At 41.6% G+C, this 20,019-nt stretch overlaps 1 protein-coding gene across 2 annotated transcripts in view; it reads left to right on the top strand.

Annotated features, from left to right (window-relative positions):
* MAP2K4 (mitogen-activated protein kinase kinase 4) overlaps nucleotides 1-20,019 on the top strand; it is a 128,950-nt gene that overhangs the window by 18,183 nt on the left and 90,748 nt on the right. For both annotated transcript variants that reach the window (XM_059147475.1, XM_059147476.1), the window contains one exon: nucleotides 14,073-14,175. In XM_059147475.1, the coding sequence (XP_059003458.1) occupies nucleotides 14,073-14,175 (103 nt within the window). The remainder of the gene's footprint in view (nucleotides 1-14,072; nucleotides 14,176-20,019) is intronic.

The raw sequence follows: 20,019 nt of genomic DNA, 5'->3' as shown, positions 1-20,019 counted from the left end.
TGATTTTCTAAACAGGTGGCTTTCTGGCGGCCTTCACTTGCAAATGAGCGTGAGATCTGGGCTCATCACGTGTATCATTTCTGATTTTCTGGCCTTGGAGAGTTTCAGTGTTATCTAATTAGCCTGGCTGAATGTTAAGTGGAAAGAGTCCTTCCTCTGTCTCTGAAGTTAGGACATAGGGGATCTACCACTAGGAGAAAACTTGATAATTAAAGAAATACGTACTATTCTAGCCTAGACGGACTCAGAGAATGAATTGCTTCCAGACTCTCCAATGACTTTGTATGTCCAGGGAGCAGCTGGCCGAGATGAGACACGAGAGTCCCGAACAAGGTGGCGTAGCCTTGTGCGGCGTGAGGATGGATTTGTATGCAGACTCCTCACAACCCGTTCATGCTATTGGCAAGAGATTCATGTCCCCCTGACTTCCTGTCCGTTACGAATGGTAGAAAGAATGTTGTTTAATTTTTAAAAGCTTCAGATGAAAGAAGTGTAGTATTAGCCACCCCCATGAGCCCCTTATATCCCATCAGCGGTTACCAACCTGTGGCCTCTCAGTATTTCATGTGCTCTCCTCCCTCTGCCCATGTCTGCTGAAGTATCTTCACACTGATTCTGATTTTCAGGATGTTGTCCACCTTGTGTCGTTTGTGTCAGTCACAGTCTTCTCAGAGATAAGGACTCTTAAATGCATAACCTCAGACCACTGTCACACTGGTAAATAAATAAAACACCGTTATCAGATAGCCACTCAGTGTTCAGATCTCCTCAGTGCCCTACGGATATTTGCAGTTGATTTGTTCACGTAAAGATCTCAGGGAGGTCCACACATACTGCGTTTGGTTGATATGTCTCTCGGTGTCTTTAAATCTATGGTGGTTCCCTCTTCTTTTTTTCTCTTGCCGTTTATTCCTTGAAAAAATTGGGTCATGCATTTTGTAGCTTTTTGCATATTTTGCATCTGGCTGATTAGGTCCTTTTAGTAATTAGTGTTTTACAGGTTCCTTGTTGCCCTGTAGCTTCTGTTAATTGGCAGTTAGAGACAGAGGCTTGATCACAAAGAGATTCCAGTTTTTGGCAGGAAGGCTTTAATGGGTGGTGTGTATTTCTTGTTGTATCACATCAGGAGGCACAGGATTTCTGATAGTAGCCCTTGTTAAGATTAATCACTGGGTTTAGGTGCTGTCAGTGAGAAAAGTCCCTGTGAGCTTTTCACCTGATGGTTTTAGCCATCATCAATGATTTTTGTCTAAATTATTTCGTTGGGGACTGGTTAACTCACACTACCAAACATTTGTGGGTTCTGCAAAGAGTAGCTATATTCAGCCAAAAAACCCAGCATTTGTGTTTGGGCATACCATTGGATGCAAGTTAAATGAAGCACTGATCACCTCTGACTTAACTGCACCAGTGTTGAAGAACGTGAACATACATGTCTCTGGGTACACACATACACACAGACATTTATTGTGCCTTTCTGTACTTTGGGAGAATTGAGACTGGAAATTTACCTACATGCCCAGGAACATAAGTCAACCTCTCCTTTATTTATTTTTTTAATTATTTTTTAAAAAGATTATTTATTTATTTATTTGACGGAGAGAGAGAGAAAGAGAGAGATATCACAAGTAAGCAGGGAGGCAGGCAGAGAGAGGAGGGAAGCGGGCTCCCCTCTGAGCAGAGAGCCCGATGTGGGGCTCGATCCCAGAACCCTGAGATCAGACCTTTCTTAAATCAACTTAAGTTGATAGTATGTTATGTCCATTCGGTTTATAAATTGACTGTTGATATATGTTAGAAAAAATATATTCATAAACCATATATTTCTAGTTTAATTGAATTGCAATATTTTTAACCTGTTTTAGGCTTGAATATAGATTTGGATAGCATAAAAAATCAAGCATGAGTATTAATGGAAATAGGAAAATACTTATTTCTTGAAACTGACTTAATATTCTTCACTTCTTAGTGTTTCAGATTTTGACAATGCAGTGTTTTGATACCAAGCAGTTCTCCAGTGTTTTGATGTCAGCTGAGTGTGCCGACAGTTCAGTTCTATTCTAACAGTACCTAGCTGTGGTTAGCATCAGATCCTGCAGGTTAAAGGGGCCAGCCCCACAGCACTACTCCCACTTCAGATCCAGCCGCAAATGGGGTTCCCAGGTCTGCTTGGCCAGTCATGGATTAGAGGGCTCCCATGACTCCACTGCCAGGTTCCGTTGTCTGCTAGAACGGCCCACAGAACTCAGGAAAACACTTATTTTTATCAGTTTATTATAAAAGAAACAATTCAGGAGTAGTCAAATGGAAGAGATGTGTGGGGCAAGGTATGGAGAGAGATGACGAAGAGCTTCCATGTCTTCTCTGGGGGAAGTCGTCCTTCTAGGACTTTTGAGTGCTCATCAGCCTGGAAGCTCCTGGAGCTCCTTGTTTTGTAGGGGTTGGGGGGGTTATGGAGGTTGCACTGTAGGCACAATTGATTAAATCATTGACCATTGTGATGGCCAATTTCCAGCCCTTCTCCCCTCCATGGAGGTTAGGGAATGGGACTAAAAGTTGCTCTTAGCACTAGGTTGGTTTTTCTGGAGACCAGCCTCCCATCCTGAAATTAGGTGTAGTGCCTGTGGGGGAGTCCCCATGCCCTGTCACCTCATTAGTATAATCTCTGGTTTGGTAGCAAGGAAGGGGCTTGTTATGAATAACAAAAGACAGTTCTGTCATTTGGAATATTCCAGTGGCCGTGTCAGGTACCTGGGACAAGTACCAGACATATTTTTTATTACATCACAGACGCTGTAGCAAAACTACCTTGCACACAGCAGACCCATAGCTTCGAATCTGTCAGCTTTCCATGAGGGCTTATCTACATTTCCACCTAGAAAGAGGAATGGGTGCCAGTATCATTAAGACAGTGGATGGTTGATTTTCTTTTGTGAAAAGGATCCGTATGCCCCACCTCCCAGGACCAAGGGAGTCACTGTGATGCTGAGTTCCCTGTGTCTTACAGTTTTCTTTATCCTAACCCACTCGTTAGTGAAGTTCACGTAGGATTGAGTCTGGAAGAGTTATTTGTGACGGGTCGGAATCCTCATTGGTATTTCAGGCAAACAAAGGAAGGAATTAATGTTTGATAAGAATCTGACTTTGTTTCGTGGCTAATATTATTCTAAGTAAACTCTTCAAGAGGGCCAAGTGCAATCTGGTTGTTGCGGGGGCTCCTCAGTTTGGGTGCTGCCGAGAGCACATTACCTGTCAGCGGAAACGTAGCTCGCCTTGGCCTCTGGCCTTGCCTACTCACTGGAGCTTGGGTCGGTGGCTTTTAGCCAAGAACACACTTGTGTTCCCTCCACTGTGTTGTACAAGTGTTCTTTCCCTCACGTCATGGCACATATGAAAAAGGTTTGAAGCATTGATGGCTGATGGCATAGTTAGAAAATACGGTTAATGTGCCTCTTTCATTTCTGGGGGGCTGGACATTAAAATGGTAGTGGTAGATAGTGGGGTCTACCAAGCAGGAGGAATAAATGTGGCCTGAGACCAGTGGGCACTTTGGTTCCTTTAGTTAGAGTTCAAGCCAGCTGTTCTGAGACTATCTGCTGTGTGGTGTGTCTCGACAGTGAGGTGGGCTGGAAGCCAGTGGCGTGGGCCCCAGGGTATTGGTGACAGCTGGAACAAGCCTTGTGACTTTCCTTGACCCAGTTTTCATAAGTGTATGTGTCATGTGCCTCGTCCCACTAGAAAGGTGGCTACCAAGAAGTATGAGTCCGTCATGTGGATAATTTTCCAGAAATCCTAATGTTGTGCTGCTGGTACGTGGTAGGATAGTAACTTGAAACTTTGGGGAGCTGATGAAGAGTTTAAATAGAATGTTGAGGGGTCTTACTGGGAGGTAGAGGTCACCACATGGCCTATGTATAGCCCAGAAGAAAGGACCACTGACCATCCCGCCCGCACAGCATGTCTTGGTGGGTTTGATCAACACAGCATTTATGTCTCACTTGTCTCCGTGGGGCCCCTGTTGACCTGTTCACAGATTTAAGGCTCAATGTAAATGCCTTGTGGGTTTGGCTGTTTTAGGCATGACATGATTTTAAAGTGTTCTGAACACCTGGACAGGGTGCTGAGTACTTTTACTGGCTTGGTATGAACGTTCTCCTGGTTAGGACCCTCAACACCCTAATAGTTGCTGTGTGTCTGTGGGAATGGAATTTGTGCAGGTGTGTAGGTCAGGCCTTTTTTTTTTTTTTTTTTTTTTAAGATTTTACTTAATTATTTTAGAGAGAACAGGGGGAGGGGCAGAGTGAGAAGGAAAAAGAGTCCCAAGCAGACTGTGCCCTGAGTGTGAGTCCAACACAGGGGTCAACCCCAGTACCCCAAGATCACAACCTGAGCTGATGCTCAACCCAGCGCCCCCAGGTCAGGTCTTAGGATGAAAGAGCTGTGAAGGGCGGTGGTCTAATAGAGAACGCCACACAAGTGGGGGCCAAATGAAGAACTTAGAATTACCAGCACCTTCTTTCTCTTCTCCCCGAAACTGGGGAGTGGAGTTGTGTTGGCAGTAAGAGGTGACACCTTTTTGGTATCCATTTGGAATTTTCGCAAGGTGGGTGTGTAATGTGTAACTGGATTTCCCAATCGGAGTCCCATGGAGGCTGTGCTTCCAAAACCCTTGGTGTGTGATTTCTGGAAGGAGGGGTTTGTCTTGAATAAGCTTTTCCTGTTTTGTTGGAGATTAAAATACTGTAAATTTTAGCTGATAGAGGACCCCCCCCCATACACTCTTGGTCATTTCAGAAGGTTATGACTTCATAACCTTCATAACCTTCTGTGGGGCTGTGTGGTTTTGACAAAGGTACAGAGGTGTATTTTTTTTCCCCTCAGTGAACCTGGGGACCTCACAGGAGAAGGGGGACTGTGGCAATCCAAAGTCAAGGTTCTGCTTGACAGTGTTCATTCCAATAGCATGACCATGTATGTGGAGGGGCATTTGAGTCCTGTTTATTTCAGTAAAACCTTGGCATTTGTGCTGTGTTGGTAATTCTGAATTAGCTGGCTCTCCCATATTTTTGAAGTTTGGACTAATCAGGCCTTGGCCAGTTTAGCCTGCGGAATTAGTATTTGCTCGTTGGTAGTAGACCTCTGGCGCAGAGTCTGATCCAAGTGGGGCGTTGTTGTTGACTTTAATTAATTGCTAGCTCAAAGGTGTGTTTCTCTGTAGAAACTCATAATAGTGACATTGTGCATAATTGAGGTAAAATTACTGGTGACCGTAGATGGGCACGTAATCAATGTCAGAGTTGATGGTTAGGGGAACCCTTCAAGAATGAAGAAGCAGTATGAGTTTCTTTCTTCCTTTCTTTTTTTCTTTTTTAAAGATTTTGTTTATTTATTTGACAGAGATTACAAGTAGGCAGAGAAGCAGGCAGAGAGGGGGAAGCAGGCTGAGCAGAGAGCCTAATGAGGGGCTCAATCCCAGGACCCTGGGATTATGACCTGAGCCCAAGGTAGAGGCTTAACCTACTGAGCCACCCAGGTGCCCCTCAGTATGAGTTTTTAATGTTAGGTTTGGAAGGATGTTAGGGCATATTGTCTGCTTCATTTGATGAAACTTGGTAAACTCTCCATTTTACTGCCATGGAAGTTGAGTTAAAAAATTTTTTTTCCCGGGACGCCTGGGTGGCTCAGTTGGTTGAGCGGGGAGCCTGCTTCTCCCTCTGCCTCTGCCTGCCATTCTGTCTGCCTGTGCTTGCTCTCTCCCCCTCTCTCTCTGAGGCTTTTCAGCATGCAGACTCTCCCTGAAAACTTTTGTTAATCAAACCAGGTCTCCTATTGAAATGCAGCCTCCAACCATTAAAATGCTTTTTTTGCCTTTGCCTGGTGTCCACAGAATCTGCTAGAAATGGTTACGCCTTTGTGTCAGAGCAGTGTCCCTTTAGGCCCTGGTAGAGGAATGACAGAGTCCTTGGTATTCCAGGTTACAGAAATCTTTCTACCCGAGGAGAGCTGTAGGAATCATCTGCCAGAGGTGGACAAGGGTGAGAGTGAATTATTTTGGTTCTTTTTTTGGCAGCAGAGCCTCCAAGGCCCTAAGCCTATCAGGTGAGGGAAATGTTTAACGTTTAGGAAGCATGGTTATCCATGATCTCCCACCCTGGTTCAGGACCTTGCTGCCAGAAACCGGGACACACCTGGGTGGGAACGAATGAGTGACGGCTGACTGTGTCAGCCACAGTAATACCTTCGCTCCTGCCAGCTCTGCTCAGAGGAGGGGAACATCAGTCCTGTGCTGCAGGAGTAGGGACTGTGGCAGAGAGGTGAAGTCACTTGCCCAGGAGCATATAGCTGATAAGTAGCAGAGCTGAGTGTCAAGACCAGATAGCCTGGCTAACCGCCCCATACTGGGTTCCTAGCTTCTAATTGAACACCATTGGGATGCTGGCTTTGGGTAAGAACAGGGATTTTTATTGGCACAGGAGTTGAAAGGAATCTAAAAAGCAAACTGAATTTCTTGCTTCCTTTGTTGCTCATATATTTTGTTGGTTTAAAAGGTATCAGACACATTCTTTTTGGTTCTTCCCTTTTTAGAGAACTTACCAATTTAACTAACTTTTCAATTAGGTTTTGATACTTTCAGCTAATAACAGAGTAGATACCATTTTTTTCATAGTTACTGTTCATAGTTGCTATCATTGTATTTTAAAGGTAGGTGAGCCCCAGCCCGGCATCACACGGCAGGCAAGTAAGTAAGGGACTGTTTTTGTCGTGGTTTTACAGATGCCTCTGGTACTTGACCACAGAAACACCCCTGTCTTATCTTTATCAGTATTTCAGTGATAATCAATTATCATGTAGCAGAAGTAATATTCTCCCCGTTCCTGTCATTTAGCCTCCTCCTGCCATGTTCGTTTTTGATTTTGCTAGGATACCAAACAAAACAGGCTTTGTGGACAGGTCAGCTGCCTTATCTTTCTTCATATTACCTGACACAACAGCTTGTGTGTAACTGTGATATTTCTGCACCTGTGGCTGTGTCAGTAATGACATTGGACTTCCCCCAAAACCATCTTACACACAGAAGTGTTGAACTGTGTGCTAAAAGGGCCTGTTGGCACTTTCCCTCTTTGGTTTCTTAAACTCAGAACAATCCAGTTTCCAAACTGCTTAGCTGTATGGATGAATGACCATGTTTTCCTTTATTGATGGGAGTTCAGAGTTCTACGTTAGATTTTTATAAATTTTTAGAACTTGTTCATTCTTACGTATCAAAGGCTGGCAGAGGAGGGGGACGAAGTAGTATTAGCTGACAGTGGCCTGTTTATTACCCGAATTGACCCAGATGCCAGTCTGGGAGGAAACGGACAAAGTCGTCTTTTCTTCTGATTCCGAATCGCACATCCTTCCTGTCTTACTCTCGCAACTTACTTGAGCCTATCCAATAGCTTAGGGCACTCACCACTGTAGGAATTGTGGTAGAAAACGGAATGAGGGTAAGTTCTTCTCTACCGTTTTATTTCCTCATTTCTGAGATTGTTTGGATATGAAGTTGCCTAGTTAAAATTGTGTTCCTCATTTTATAACTGGTGATTGCAGATTTAACAAGTGACTCTGGATACTCTGTTTTGAAAATGAGGTACTAAGAGATAGAGCCGAGGGGGAAATGAGAATTTCAGCAGTTCTTTTCCCTCTGCCCCTGCTGGGATGCTCTGGTTCCTGGTAGGTCAGTCACTCATGTTTCTGTAGGTATTCTATGAGCGACATCTACACTGTAGTGCCAGTTCTCGCTTTTTTTGTGCTAGCTTCTAGAAGCTCCCTTGTGCTGGCACTGGGATTGCGCAGACACAAGAGGGACTGGTTCTTACTGCTTTTTGATGATTCCTCCCTAGTTCCTTTGGCTTCTGAGCAGTGGCTTTAAAGAGCAGCTGTTTAGTTTTTATGGTTCTGCTTGTTAGTTGGGTGGTGGTTGTGCTGGTCTCGCCCGAGCTCTGTCACGTGTCTGCGTTTAGCTAGTAGATCTTTTGGTAGAGCCTACGCTCAGGTGGGACGGCTGGGACCTCTGGACCTCTTGGTGCGTGTGGATTTTCATCACCCAAGAAGCTAGACTGAGCTGCTTCACCTTTAGACTTGGTCACTTCCCAAGAGGGTGAATGTGGAAGGCTTAGCTCTGGAAGTCCTACAACGTCCTTTCTGCTATATTCTTGGGGTCATGGTGAGTCCAAAGCCCAGCCTGATTGAAGAAGTAGGGAGATGGACTCCACCTCTTGACAGGAGGAGCAGCAAAGTCATGTTGTAAAGAGGTGATTCGTTGCTGGCTATTTTGGTAACAATCTATCACATAATGCCTGATGATCCACTAACATTATATCAAAAAGGGCACCTTCTAGATGCATCTGTTGCTCTTCAGTCATCTTTACTGCCATCAACAGTAAGAAATTTTACTGTTGCTTTTTCAGATTTGGTGAAACCACTGTTGTTGAAGATATGTAGATCGACTGCCATAGTTTAGAGATGGTCTCCTTTCTTACTGGTTGGTGGGAAGAATCTGGCTGTCTGATTCTGACTGCAAGGACAGCAGAATCTTGCTTTCCTATGATGTAAAAGAAAATAAGCCCATTAGGTTGTTTGAGAGGGTAGTGCAATGATGGTAAAAACAAAACAAAACAAAACCAAAAAAAACAATTCTAATTCAGTAAATATTGGTTGAACTGCTGTTTTATACCTGTTACAGGTGATTTGTAGAATTCAAAGATAAATCAATAGACATTTAGAACAGAAAATCACTCCCAATTTGATGATGGGAACAGGCTTGAGAAGGGTGGGAAAGGGTGACAAGGTGGATCCTGTGTGAACAGGATCTCTCTGAGAACAGGCTGGTTTTAATGTTTTGGAAACTAGAGATAGTGCTTAGGAAATACTGCTTTTTTCTCATTTTTGGAGGGTTGGGGAGGGGTGTCTCTGGAAACCTGGACCGCAGAGAGTGGCCATCATCCATGGTTGGTTGATAGACTCTCTGCTGCCCTTGGATGGCATTTGGTTTTTTTTTTTTTTTTTTTACTATTTTATTTATTTGACAGAGAGAGAGAGAAAAATCACAAGTAGGCAGAGAGGCAGGCAGAGAGAAGCGGGGAAGCAGGCTCCCTGCTGAGCAGAGAGCCCGATGTGGGGCTTGATCCCAGGACCCTGAGATCATGACCTGAGCTGAAGGCAGAGGCTTAACCCACTGAGCCACTCAGGTGCCCCCTTGGATGGCATTTTTGACTGACATTGACCTCAGCTACTGGGTCGGCTCAGCTGATTGTGGAAAGTGATGTTAAAGGTGTGTATTGCTTGAGAAGTTAGTGGAGGGAGAATATTCAGGGCTCTTTGTCCAATCACTGAAGCTAAATAAAGTTGAAAGATGTCTTCTTCCACCTTCAGTGTTCTGTGAGTCCCTGCGTTGTGCTCTGGTCAGAGTAAGAGCAAAACATTCTCAGGTGGGTGTGGATATGCTTGGACAAATCCTTACTCTTCGGAATCATGGTTTGGAATCTTCTTGAAGATCCCATCCTTGGGACTGCTTCTCCGATGAGAAGTCTGAGGAAGGTGGATATGGATGGTGTTGGAAAGGTTGTTTAAAATTTCTGGATGTTTTCTTAAGACAGAACTTTGAAACCAGAACTTCAGAGGTGGTACAGAGAGGTGGAGCCCCAGTCCTTGGAGTGGCTGAACGGGGCATGAGGCTGCTGAGCCATTTGCCCAGCATCGAGCCGGCTGTGATTCTGATCCCCCCAGTGTGTTGAACAGGGACAAATACTGTTGTCCCAAAGAGTCAGGGTTCTGGGTTATAAACAGCAGAAACTTATTCCAGCTGATTTGCCCCACATCTGAGTTGTCTGGGGCTCTCCATGTGAAATTTATTGTTAGACTGATCTAATACACATTCGAAAGCATTTTCTGTATCAGGCACTGAATAAGTTTTTAAATATACAAGGAAGTCTTCTCTCACAGGAAGCTCCTTCCATATGAATAATTTAAGATGTTTGATCATGCCTGGTTTCTGTGCTGCTGTAGATATAAGGGAGGCTCTGTTTATCTCTGTTGACTGGTTAGGAATTGATTATTTGGTAGTCTCACCCAAGGGGGAATTATAATAACAAATTAATAATCTTCCTTGATCAACATTTATTGTACAAATATTTTAATCTTTGTTAGCTTCTAAAACTCTCCACAGGACAGTGTAGTATCAGTCTCTTCCTTATGCCCTTTATTCCCTGTGGAAGTTGTTGCAGGCTTTAAAAAAACAAAACAAAACCCATGTTGCTCTAATGTCATATTTGCTTATAGTTTCGTTGTTAAAAATAACTGAGTGCATAGTTGCCTTTAGGGGTTAGGTTCTGGGGGCCCTTGAGAAAGATGAGAAGGACAAGTTCTAATAAAAGTTCTTCCTTAGAGAAAGTGAATGGGAGAAGAAGAAATGGGGGATGGGGAGGATGCTCATTAAATAGCCAGAGATCGCCTTGCTCAAGTAGTGTAAAAGTGGTCTCTTTGTGCTTCTCCCTGAATCTCATGCTTGACCGACTGGGGTCTTCCTTCTCCTCCTCAAGACTGCCGTGTGAGTTCATCTCAAAATGATCATCCTTTGGCGAGTGCAGAGCCCTGCTGGGAGAGCCCACGTAGTTTGCTTGACCTTAACCTCTACCCCTCCGACACCAGTTTCAGGTTCTGAGTCAGCTCTGCTTAGGCTGTGAACTTTTCTAGAATTATTTAGCATGTTTTGTTGGTGAATGATCAGAACATATGCTTGGATGGCTCTCAGGATCATTGCAGATGTAAAGTGTGGAGTGTGTCCACATCTAGCTTATGTAAGCTACTTTGTGTTGCATTTGTGTGCTTGTCCATTTATGCAGGAAATGTCCTTTAAGGCCCAGTTTATTTTGTTTAAATATGAATGCCATGCTGAGAAGGAATCTGTGTATGTGTGTGTATTTATATAAATATTTATTTTGAAGGAAACTGTTTAAAGTGAGTTTTAATTATCGTAATAGATTTTATCTGCCTGCAGAGGATAGCTACTGTCCCCTCAAAGTGAGCATTTGAAGAAAGGGCCAATTTTGGTGTTTTTCTCTGGGTAGTTTTCATAATGCTGCTTTGTTCTGTTATTGTCCTGCCTTTGATTCCAGTGTGTTTTCAGTTTTTCACCATATAGAGATTGTGGTGGGTCAGACACACAGGTGGTGGTCAGCTTTTGATTTGGGCATTTGAGCTCATTCAGATTTATGATTACAAAGTCCTTACCTTAATTTTATCTCCATAAACTTTGTCCTATACAGTAGCATTTATAGGTTCCAGGGATTGGTTAGGACCTGTTGTCTTTGAGGGCCACCGTTTTCACTTACATCTCACTCATGGTACACACCTGCCCCGTGTACAAAGTACGCTCACCCTGCTCCAGCGGCTCCCAGACTAGCAGCTCATTATGGTGTCAGTGCGAACCCGGATCTGATCGAGACACCATCAGTTCCACAGGCTTCAGTCTCCTCATCAAAAGCATCCACATCAGGTGTGGGCGAGACAGAGTACAATCCCTTGTGACGCAGAATTCCTCTCCCTCTGCAGACCTGGAAACAAGACCGGTTACTTGCTTGCAAAAACCAGGAGTGGGACTGGCTTTGGAACCCGGTTCTAGAGAGACCCATTCAAAGCGGGAGAGCATTGAAGGAAGAAAGGCAGCAGTCCCAAGCAGTTTCCAGATCCTGCCAGGCAGATTCCATTCGGGTACAAGGCCTGGGGAGGGTCCTCTGCCTTTAAATATTTCCTGAAGACAAATCTCTAAGAAGTAAAAGAACATTTTCATGAAAGTTTTTTCTTGTATATTGCTGAACCTTTCATCAGAAAAATATTACGGGGCACCTGGGTGACTCAGTGGGTTAAGCCACTGCCTACGGCTCATGGTCCTGGGATCGAGTCCCGCATGGGGCTTTCTGCTCAGTGGGGAGCCTTCTTCCCTCTCTCTCTCTCTCTGCCTGCCTCTCTGCCTACTTGTGATCTTTCCCTGTCAAATAAATAAAATCTTAAAAAAAAATATTACATCAATTTACTTTTTAACCAGCAATATATTGTACTTGTGATTTCTTTACCTGGGCACGTTGATGAACACATGACCATTGAAAAAAATTGGTGTGCGTGTAAAATGAGACCAATGCTTTGCCAATTTCACATGAACGAAACTTTTTTAAAAAAGATTTTATTTATTTATTTGAGAGAGCAAGGGAGTGTGTGTGGGGTAGGAGGGTTTGAGAAGGGGGGGAGGGAGAGGAAGAGAAAGAATCCCAAGCAGACTCCCCACTGAGCATGGAGCCTGGTGTGGGTCCCAGGCCCAGGACATTGTGACCTGAGCTGAAATCAAGAGTCGGCTGCTTAACAGACTTGACAGATCAGGCGCCCCTCATATGAACAAAACTTTCAAATGTTTTTGGTGTTAGTGAGTCCCTCCCCATAATTTTTTCTCAGTTTTGCTTTACTGTTCACACCCTTGTCAAATTCTCTATTTTTCTTGACTTGTGTGGTATCTTTATATACTTAGAGTTTCTCCTTTTGTATGGGAAGGATTTTCCCAAGCGTTCATTTAAATTTTTTGAAGGTTTTTTGTTTTGTTTCGTTTTTGGTAATATACAGAGTTTGCTTTTGCTTTTTTAATACAGCTAAATTTGCTGCAAGAAGAGTACCTTTTGGATGTGTAGGTTGAATGTCCTCCCTCTACTTGATGTCAAATAAAACTTAAATGTTTGGTACCTGAGTGGGCAAGTTACATGGGAAATTCATGTTGTAGTGTGCTTGCTTCTGAAAATGATGTGTCTGGTCTTCTTGGGAATTCACATTCTCCTGTCGACAGGTCCATGCCTGAGAGCAGATCCAGGAGCCCCGGCCAGCAGCTCTGTGCTCTTGCCTGTGCCCCTGTCCAGCTGGTGTGGTGCATTCAAGCTTGCAGATATTGAAACCACTAGGCCGAGCCGAATGAATCCCTTCATACATCTTCCGAATCCTCTGGGGTGGGGAAGTGTTTGGATTGCAGAGGAGTTAAGAAGGTAGAGACAGGCATAAGAAACTGGGAAGAGTGGATGCTGGGAAAAGTATCCTTAACATTTGTGCGAAACTAAGATGTGCTGCAGATGCTTAAAAACCCAGCTATGTTGCAGAGTCTCCATCGAGAACAATCCCAAAGAAATTATTTTGTAGGATTTATTGACATACGAAGAAACGTGGTCAAGGAGTAAAGCATGTTGCAAAATGTATTGTCTGATTGTGTATCTACAAATAGAAAATAGTTTCTAGGAGACAGTGATTATTTTGGGATAATTGGACTTAGAAATGTATGTAATACACATATATTTTAAAAACCCATATATTCTCTAGATACACACACACACATATATAAAATATATATAAAATATAAAATATTTTGTATATTTTTGTTTTCTTTATCTTTTCTGAATTTTTTGGCTTTTCTCCACCAGACAGATTTTGTTTATATTATATAAAACATGATTACCTTACCTCCCTACCCCAAAGACATTGCTCCAGATAAGATTATTTGAAATACCTGTGTGGTGACCGTGCAGTTGACAGTGGCCTGGTGTTTATTTTAGCTCATTATGGTTGTAGACTGCTTCCTGGATTCTTCACTCAAGTGTTCATATTATGTTTGGGGGGAAATCCTTTCATTAAATGAAGGTGTTGAAGGGTAACCCTGGTAAGGTGGTACTATTTTAGTATTTTTCAGTCTATCTGTCGAGGTAAATGATTTTTATAGTGGTATTCTCCTTTGCAAAAATGTTAGCATCTCTGAACACTGTAAACTTGAAGCGTTTTCTGTTGTATTGGAGGAAAATGGGTGATTTGTGGTTAATAATAGCTTCAGTTCATTTTTATATACTTGTTCTTAATTCTGAGAAATTTTTTGTTGCCTTCCAAAATATGATATTAACTATGTGTTAAAACAAATTTTTCTGCTTTTTGGGTATGAATTTCTTATACCCTCGGAAGAGTATCTGTTTTATAGTACTTGAAACTTTTACTTTTTATTTGTTATTTCTTAGGTAAACGCAAAGCACTGAAGTTGAATTTTGCAAATCCACCTTTCAAATCTACAGCAAGGTTTACTCTGAATCCCAACCCTACAGGAGTTCAAAACCCACACATGTGAGTATTCCTGGTAATCAACTACAAGGCTCAACTCAAGCGGAGGTTTCAAAGTTACTGTGTTTTGTGTACTTTTTCGAAGTCGAGGTGTTGGTTATTTCCATGATCTTATAGGCTGTTTGAAATACTACTGTTTGAACTTGACTAGAAAGCTGTTGATTCTGTAGTCTGAAGTAGGTGAACACAGTTTTCCTTGTTAAAGTTTACTTGAAGGGAAAGAGTGCTGAAGATCCAGATAATTTGCTATCTCTTCAATTTTCCTCACGTTGAAATCTGAGAATATTGTTTAGACTTTTCCTTCTGGGTCTCCAGTTAAGTTGTAAGTGGTATTTAGGAGACGTACCTTTCCCCTGCAGATCTGCACAAATCATCCCTTCTCACTAGGGGATCAAGAGGAGTCCTGTTCTGGGTAAATGACATTCCTGTAAGATTTCCGTGTCACAGTACATTGAAAGAATGTGTACGTGTATAGGTCTACGTGATGTGTACGTATAGCTGTCAGTGATTATTTTAAAAATTTATTCCCTAAATATATATATTTTCCCCCTAAGTATTTTTTATTAAAATACAAAAATGATATTTTAGCACCTTACTGAAGGTCACTTAAAGTATTAGAAACATCTGTTACTTTAAAATAATACCTTCAGAATAATATTTATAGACCTTTGAATTGAAGTGTCGTGTTAAATAATGATGCCTCCCTCCTTCCCCCCATAAGACCTATCGTGAGCATGAAGGGTCAAGGCCAGTAGCTTTGCATTTATATTCATAAAAATAATTTTTACCTAGTTCCGGTATCAAGAACAATAATATCGAGAATAATATTGAGAATAATAAAGCAAATGATGGTAGGTATGGTTAAAAAAGAGGTCAGAATATATTATCTTATAGTTTTTAGTAATTCCTCAACAATTTTTATTCAGGTCCTGTTAGGCTACAAATATGTTCATGCTTCTCCCAAAGGGCACATTTTTTGCTGTTTCCTTTCCTTTTGATGTCTGGTATACATTGTATTTGCAAACAGTAACAGATTGGTAGAAGGTAGCGTGTCCTGCAATAGGAGTGCTGAAAATATATTGTGATTTTTAAAACATTAACGTGTAGAAGGGAGCAATGTAGATGTGTGTGTCTGTGCTTTTAGGCTTTCACCTGTTACTTTAGAACAAATGAAAACTGGAGTAACAGTTCATTTGCCTCGGAATAGTGTCTTTTAATTTTATTAGACTGGTGTCCTTAATGAGATTTCTTGTCGGAGCTCAGCTTTGAGTCCCAGCCTTTTTACCTCCTCTGAAACATCGAGTGGGGGCTATATTGAGGAAGGAAACTCTTAGTACCTCTTAATTAGTCAGAGCTCTGGCAGCAAGGAAACATTCTTAAAAGAACCTCCTTCCTCATTTCCTAGAATTTCTAGTGAAAGCTAGTACAAAACTAATTCTTGAACATGGTCCACTTCTGTTACCTTGGTTGCTAGCCGAACCATGTATTCGAAGTTTAAGACAGAAAAGATAGGTGGTTATTGCCAGACTTATCAGCTTTTTTTTTTTTTTTAAAGCCTCTTGGACACAAAGAAAGGCAACCTGACTTATGTTTAGAACTGCAAAAATATTTATGTACTTATACTCTCTTCCTTTGGGAATTCATGGAATTGAAAATCTTTTTTTCCCCCTCTCCCTAAACTGTAAACTGGGTGAAAAAAAAGCTTCCTTCTAAGATTTGAGTCAATCAATTTTTTTTTTTTTAAACCTAACCACTTCAACCAGCTAGGTTTCTTATCTTTTGTCCCTTCCCAGCACATGTTGGAAGTTTGAGAGGACATGGTAATAAGCCTTTTTACTTCATGTAGAATCTTTAGATTTTGATTCTGGTATGTAAAAATTTTAGACCCAGACCTCATTTCACTATTATTATTGGACTGGTCTGTTATATCGATCAGGAGCAGGTAACTACTAATATTGATATTGGTCAAAGATAATTGTTTGACTACTTAGGGCAGCCTATCTTCTCTACCTTCCCACCCCCTTCCATAAGGGATCCTTTTGTGTTCTTCCTTTGAGCTGTACTGTCAGGCACTAAACCGCTGTGGGTCACTGTGTGGGGTAGGTAGTTTGCAGTGTGTGAGAGTTTGAAACAACTACCTCTCTGCCACCTCCATGTATTTCCCCCTTCTAAAATGTCCTTGAATTTTAATTACAGATATAAATAGAAAATTGCTCATGAATTTAGGAAAAGATAAGACGAAATGTAAGCAACAGAGTTAAGATATGCCCCAGGAACTACTTTCACAGCCACCTGGCATTTGATGTCTCCTGGGTGCAGATTCTGTGGGAGATTTAAAATTTTAAGAACATGTCCTTATTTTCTGAGAACCAACAGTTTAAATAAAATTCTAAGAAATAACAGTTGGGCACAGCAGTTCAAGAAGTGAGGCATAAGGTAATACAGATTGAATGTCACATGAATGGTGCAGGAGGGGGTAAGATCACTTTAGGATAAACAGCTCGGTGAGACACTTCACAGAGGAACAAGATTTGAATTAGATTTTGAAAGACATATAGAGAAGGGAGAGTGGTATTCTGGAGAGTGGAAGTAGAAGATAAGTTTTGGGGACTATGTGTAGATTTGTTTAATTATAGCAGAGATGTTACTTACAGATTACCTATTTCTATCACTGGAAACTTATAGCATTTTTTTCCCTTTTATCTTGGTGTTCTTTAGTTATATGAAGATACATCTAGGTCTGGATCATCCTTCTGTACTCTAGAAGAACAATTTTAGTTTCAAGATCCATGTATCTTTTTCTGAAAAAATTTTGCTTTTTTTTTTTTTTTTGATTGATTCCTTCATGTTTTTCATAGTCTCCTGTTGTCTGGACACTGGACTTTCTGCATTTCCTGAATCTGTGACTTTTTTTTCATACTTTTTATCGTTTTGTTTTCTTTCTCTACAGATTTCCCTCCCTCCCCTCCTCCCTACTTCCTTCCTTTCTTTCTAGAAAGAGAGCACAAGTGAAGGAACAGAGTGGGGAAAGGAGCAGGGGAGGGTAGAATGAGATGAAGAGAGAGAATCTTAACCAGGCTCCACCCCCAGTGCAGAGTCTGATGTCAGGGTCAGCATCAGGGTCAGGGTCAGTCTCACCACCCTGAGATCCTGACCTGAGTCAAAGTCAAGAGTTGGATGCTTAACTGACTGAGCCACCAGGCTCCCCCTTTCTTTTCTGATCCTTGTATGAAGTATTCTGTTTTGGCAATTGACTTTAACTTCCAGTAGTTGATTGTGGCTTCTTCTTAGCATCTTATTCTTTTATCATGGTTGTAAAATCTGGAATTTTGAAGTTCTTTTCTATCCACTAGGCAATCCATTTCTTCAAGGGTCAGTTTTTCTTTAATCTTGTTTTTCTTCTTTGTGTTATATTTTTCCATGTGTCTTGTAATTCTGGGTTGCCCTTTGATAGTTGAGGACGAGGAAATTAGAAGGCTTCTTGGTAGCTCTGGCACAGGTGGTCAGCTGGTGGACCTGACTGCTTCTCTGTGAATGGTTTGAGAGATGGCTGTTAGGCCAGGAATATTCAGATGCCAGAATGATTAAGGCCAACAATCACCCTAGGAGGACTCATTCTCTCCAGATAATATGTTTATTTTCCTTAAGGTCATGCCCTCTTTCTGTTTTGGGGAAAAGGTGCAGAGAAGAGGAGGAACTGACTAGATCTTTCTTATAGAAAGAATTTTAATGAACTCTTCTACTTCTAGGTGTTCATACCTTTAACTTTGCATCCTCTCTGCAGTTGTGTTGGGATCATTGTTTATTTCTCATCTCTGCTGCATGTTCCCCTCCTACCATGTGTTATGGGTGGTACTTTTTTTTTTTTTTAAGGAAGTTCCCCCCCCCCCCCTTTTTTAAGTGATGGGCAGGGTTCAAATTTTAAAGAAGTTTACATTTTTTAAAAGATTTTATTTTTAAGTAACTCCGCACCCAACATGGGGCTCCAGTTCACAACCCCCAGATCAAGAGTCACATGCTCCACTGACTGAGCCAGGCAGGCCACCCCTATTACTGTTTGTTTGTTTTAACTGCAAACATATCTAGAACTAAAGAGCGATAGCTGGATTTTGTATTTATCAATCAGCTTCAGTTGTTAATGTGGCCAAGACTGATTTTGTCTGTTCCTCCACCCTCCTTATTTTTAACCAAGCTTCAGACATCATTCCACCTATAACTATTTTGAGGTGTATTTCTATAAGATAAGGACTTCTTTTTAAAAACATCAAAATACCACTGTTGCATCTAGTAGAATAAATAATTCTTTAATATCATCATATAAGTAGATTACTTCATCAAAAAAATTTTTTTTTTGGATCTCAATAAGGATCTCAATAAGGTCTTCTATTGCAGGTGGCTGGTAAGTCTCTGAGACTATGAAGTCCCTTCTCTTGGACTTGATTAGTTTTTGCTTTGCCACACACTTTTTTGTCTGCTCTCAGGCATTCAGAAATTTGCCAAAATCTCTCTTTCTTCACTGTTTCTTTTCTGTTTATTCCCCCCACTGTTCTTTTCCTGTGAGTCCTTAGAGAATGAGGAGACACCCTGACCAGGAAGCGTAGGTTCTTAATTATCACTGATAGAAATTAATAAGTATTTCTAACACATTAAAAGAGAAAAAAGTATATTTTTTCTTTTTTTGTACATGAATGTTTATTTTTTTGTATTTACATTTTATTTTGTTATTATTATTAACATATAATGTATTACTTGTTTGAGGAGTACAGGTCTGTGATTCATCAGTCTTACACAGTTAACAGCGCTCACCACAGCACATACCCTCCCCAGTGTCCATTGCCCAGCCAGCCCATCCCTCCCACCTCCCTCCACTCCAGAAGCCCTCAGTTTGTTTCCTGAGGTTAAGAGACTCTTATGGTTTGTCTTCCTCTCTGGTTTTGTTTTGTTTCATTTTCCCCTCTCTTCCCCATGATCCTCTGCCTTGTTTCTCAAACTTCTCATATCAGCGAGATCATATGATAATTGTCTTTCTCTGATTGACTTATTTCGCTTAGCATAATACCCTCTAGTTCCATCTTTGTCATTACAAATGGCAAGATTTTATTTTCTGATGGCTGCATAATATTCCACTGTGTGTGTGTGTGTGTGTGTGTGTATTCATATCTTCTTTATCCATTCATCTGTTAATGAACATCTAGGTTCTTTCCATAGTTTGGCTATTGTGGACATTGCTGCTATAAACATTGGGGTGCACGTGCCCCTTCGGATCACTACATTTGTATCTTTAGGGTAAATACCCAGTAGTACGATTGCTGGGTCGTAGGGTAGCTCTATTTTCAGCTTTTTCTTGAGGAACCTCCATACTGTTTTCCAGAGTGGCTGCACCAGCTTGCATTCCCACCAAAAGTGTAGGAGGGTTCCCCTTTCTCCGCATTCTCACCAACATCTGTCGTTTCCTGATTTGTTAATTTTACCCATTCTAACTGGTGTGAGGTGGTATCTCATTGAGGTTTTGATTTGTATTTCCCTGATGCCAAGTGATGTGGAACATTTTTTCATGTGTCTATTGGCTATTTGGATGTCTTCTTTGCAGAAATGTCTGTTCATGTCTTCTGCCCATTTCTCGTTGATTGGTTTATTTGTTTTTTGGGTGTTGAGTTTGTTAAGTTCTTTATAGATTTTGGATTCTAGCCCTTTATCTGATATGTCATTTGTGAATATCTTCTCCCATTCTGTCAGTTGTCTTTTGGTTTTGTTGACTGTTTCCTTTGTTGTGCAAAAGCTTTTGATCTTGATGAAGTCCCAATAGTCATTTTTGCCCTTGCTTCCCTTGCCTTTGGTGATGTTTCT

The sequence above is a fragment of the Mustela lutreola genome, chromosome 15, assembly GCF_030435805.1.
Source record: "Mustela lutreola isolate mMusLut2 chromosome 15, mMusLut2.pri, whole genome shotgun sequence".
Taxonomy (NCBI): domain Eukaryota; kingdom Metazoa; phylum Chordata; class Mammalia; order Carnivora; family Mustelidae; genus Mustela; species Mustela lutreola.
Note: the sequence above shows the minus strand (reverse complement) of the source record. Positions and strands in the feature narration are given on the sequence as shown.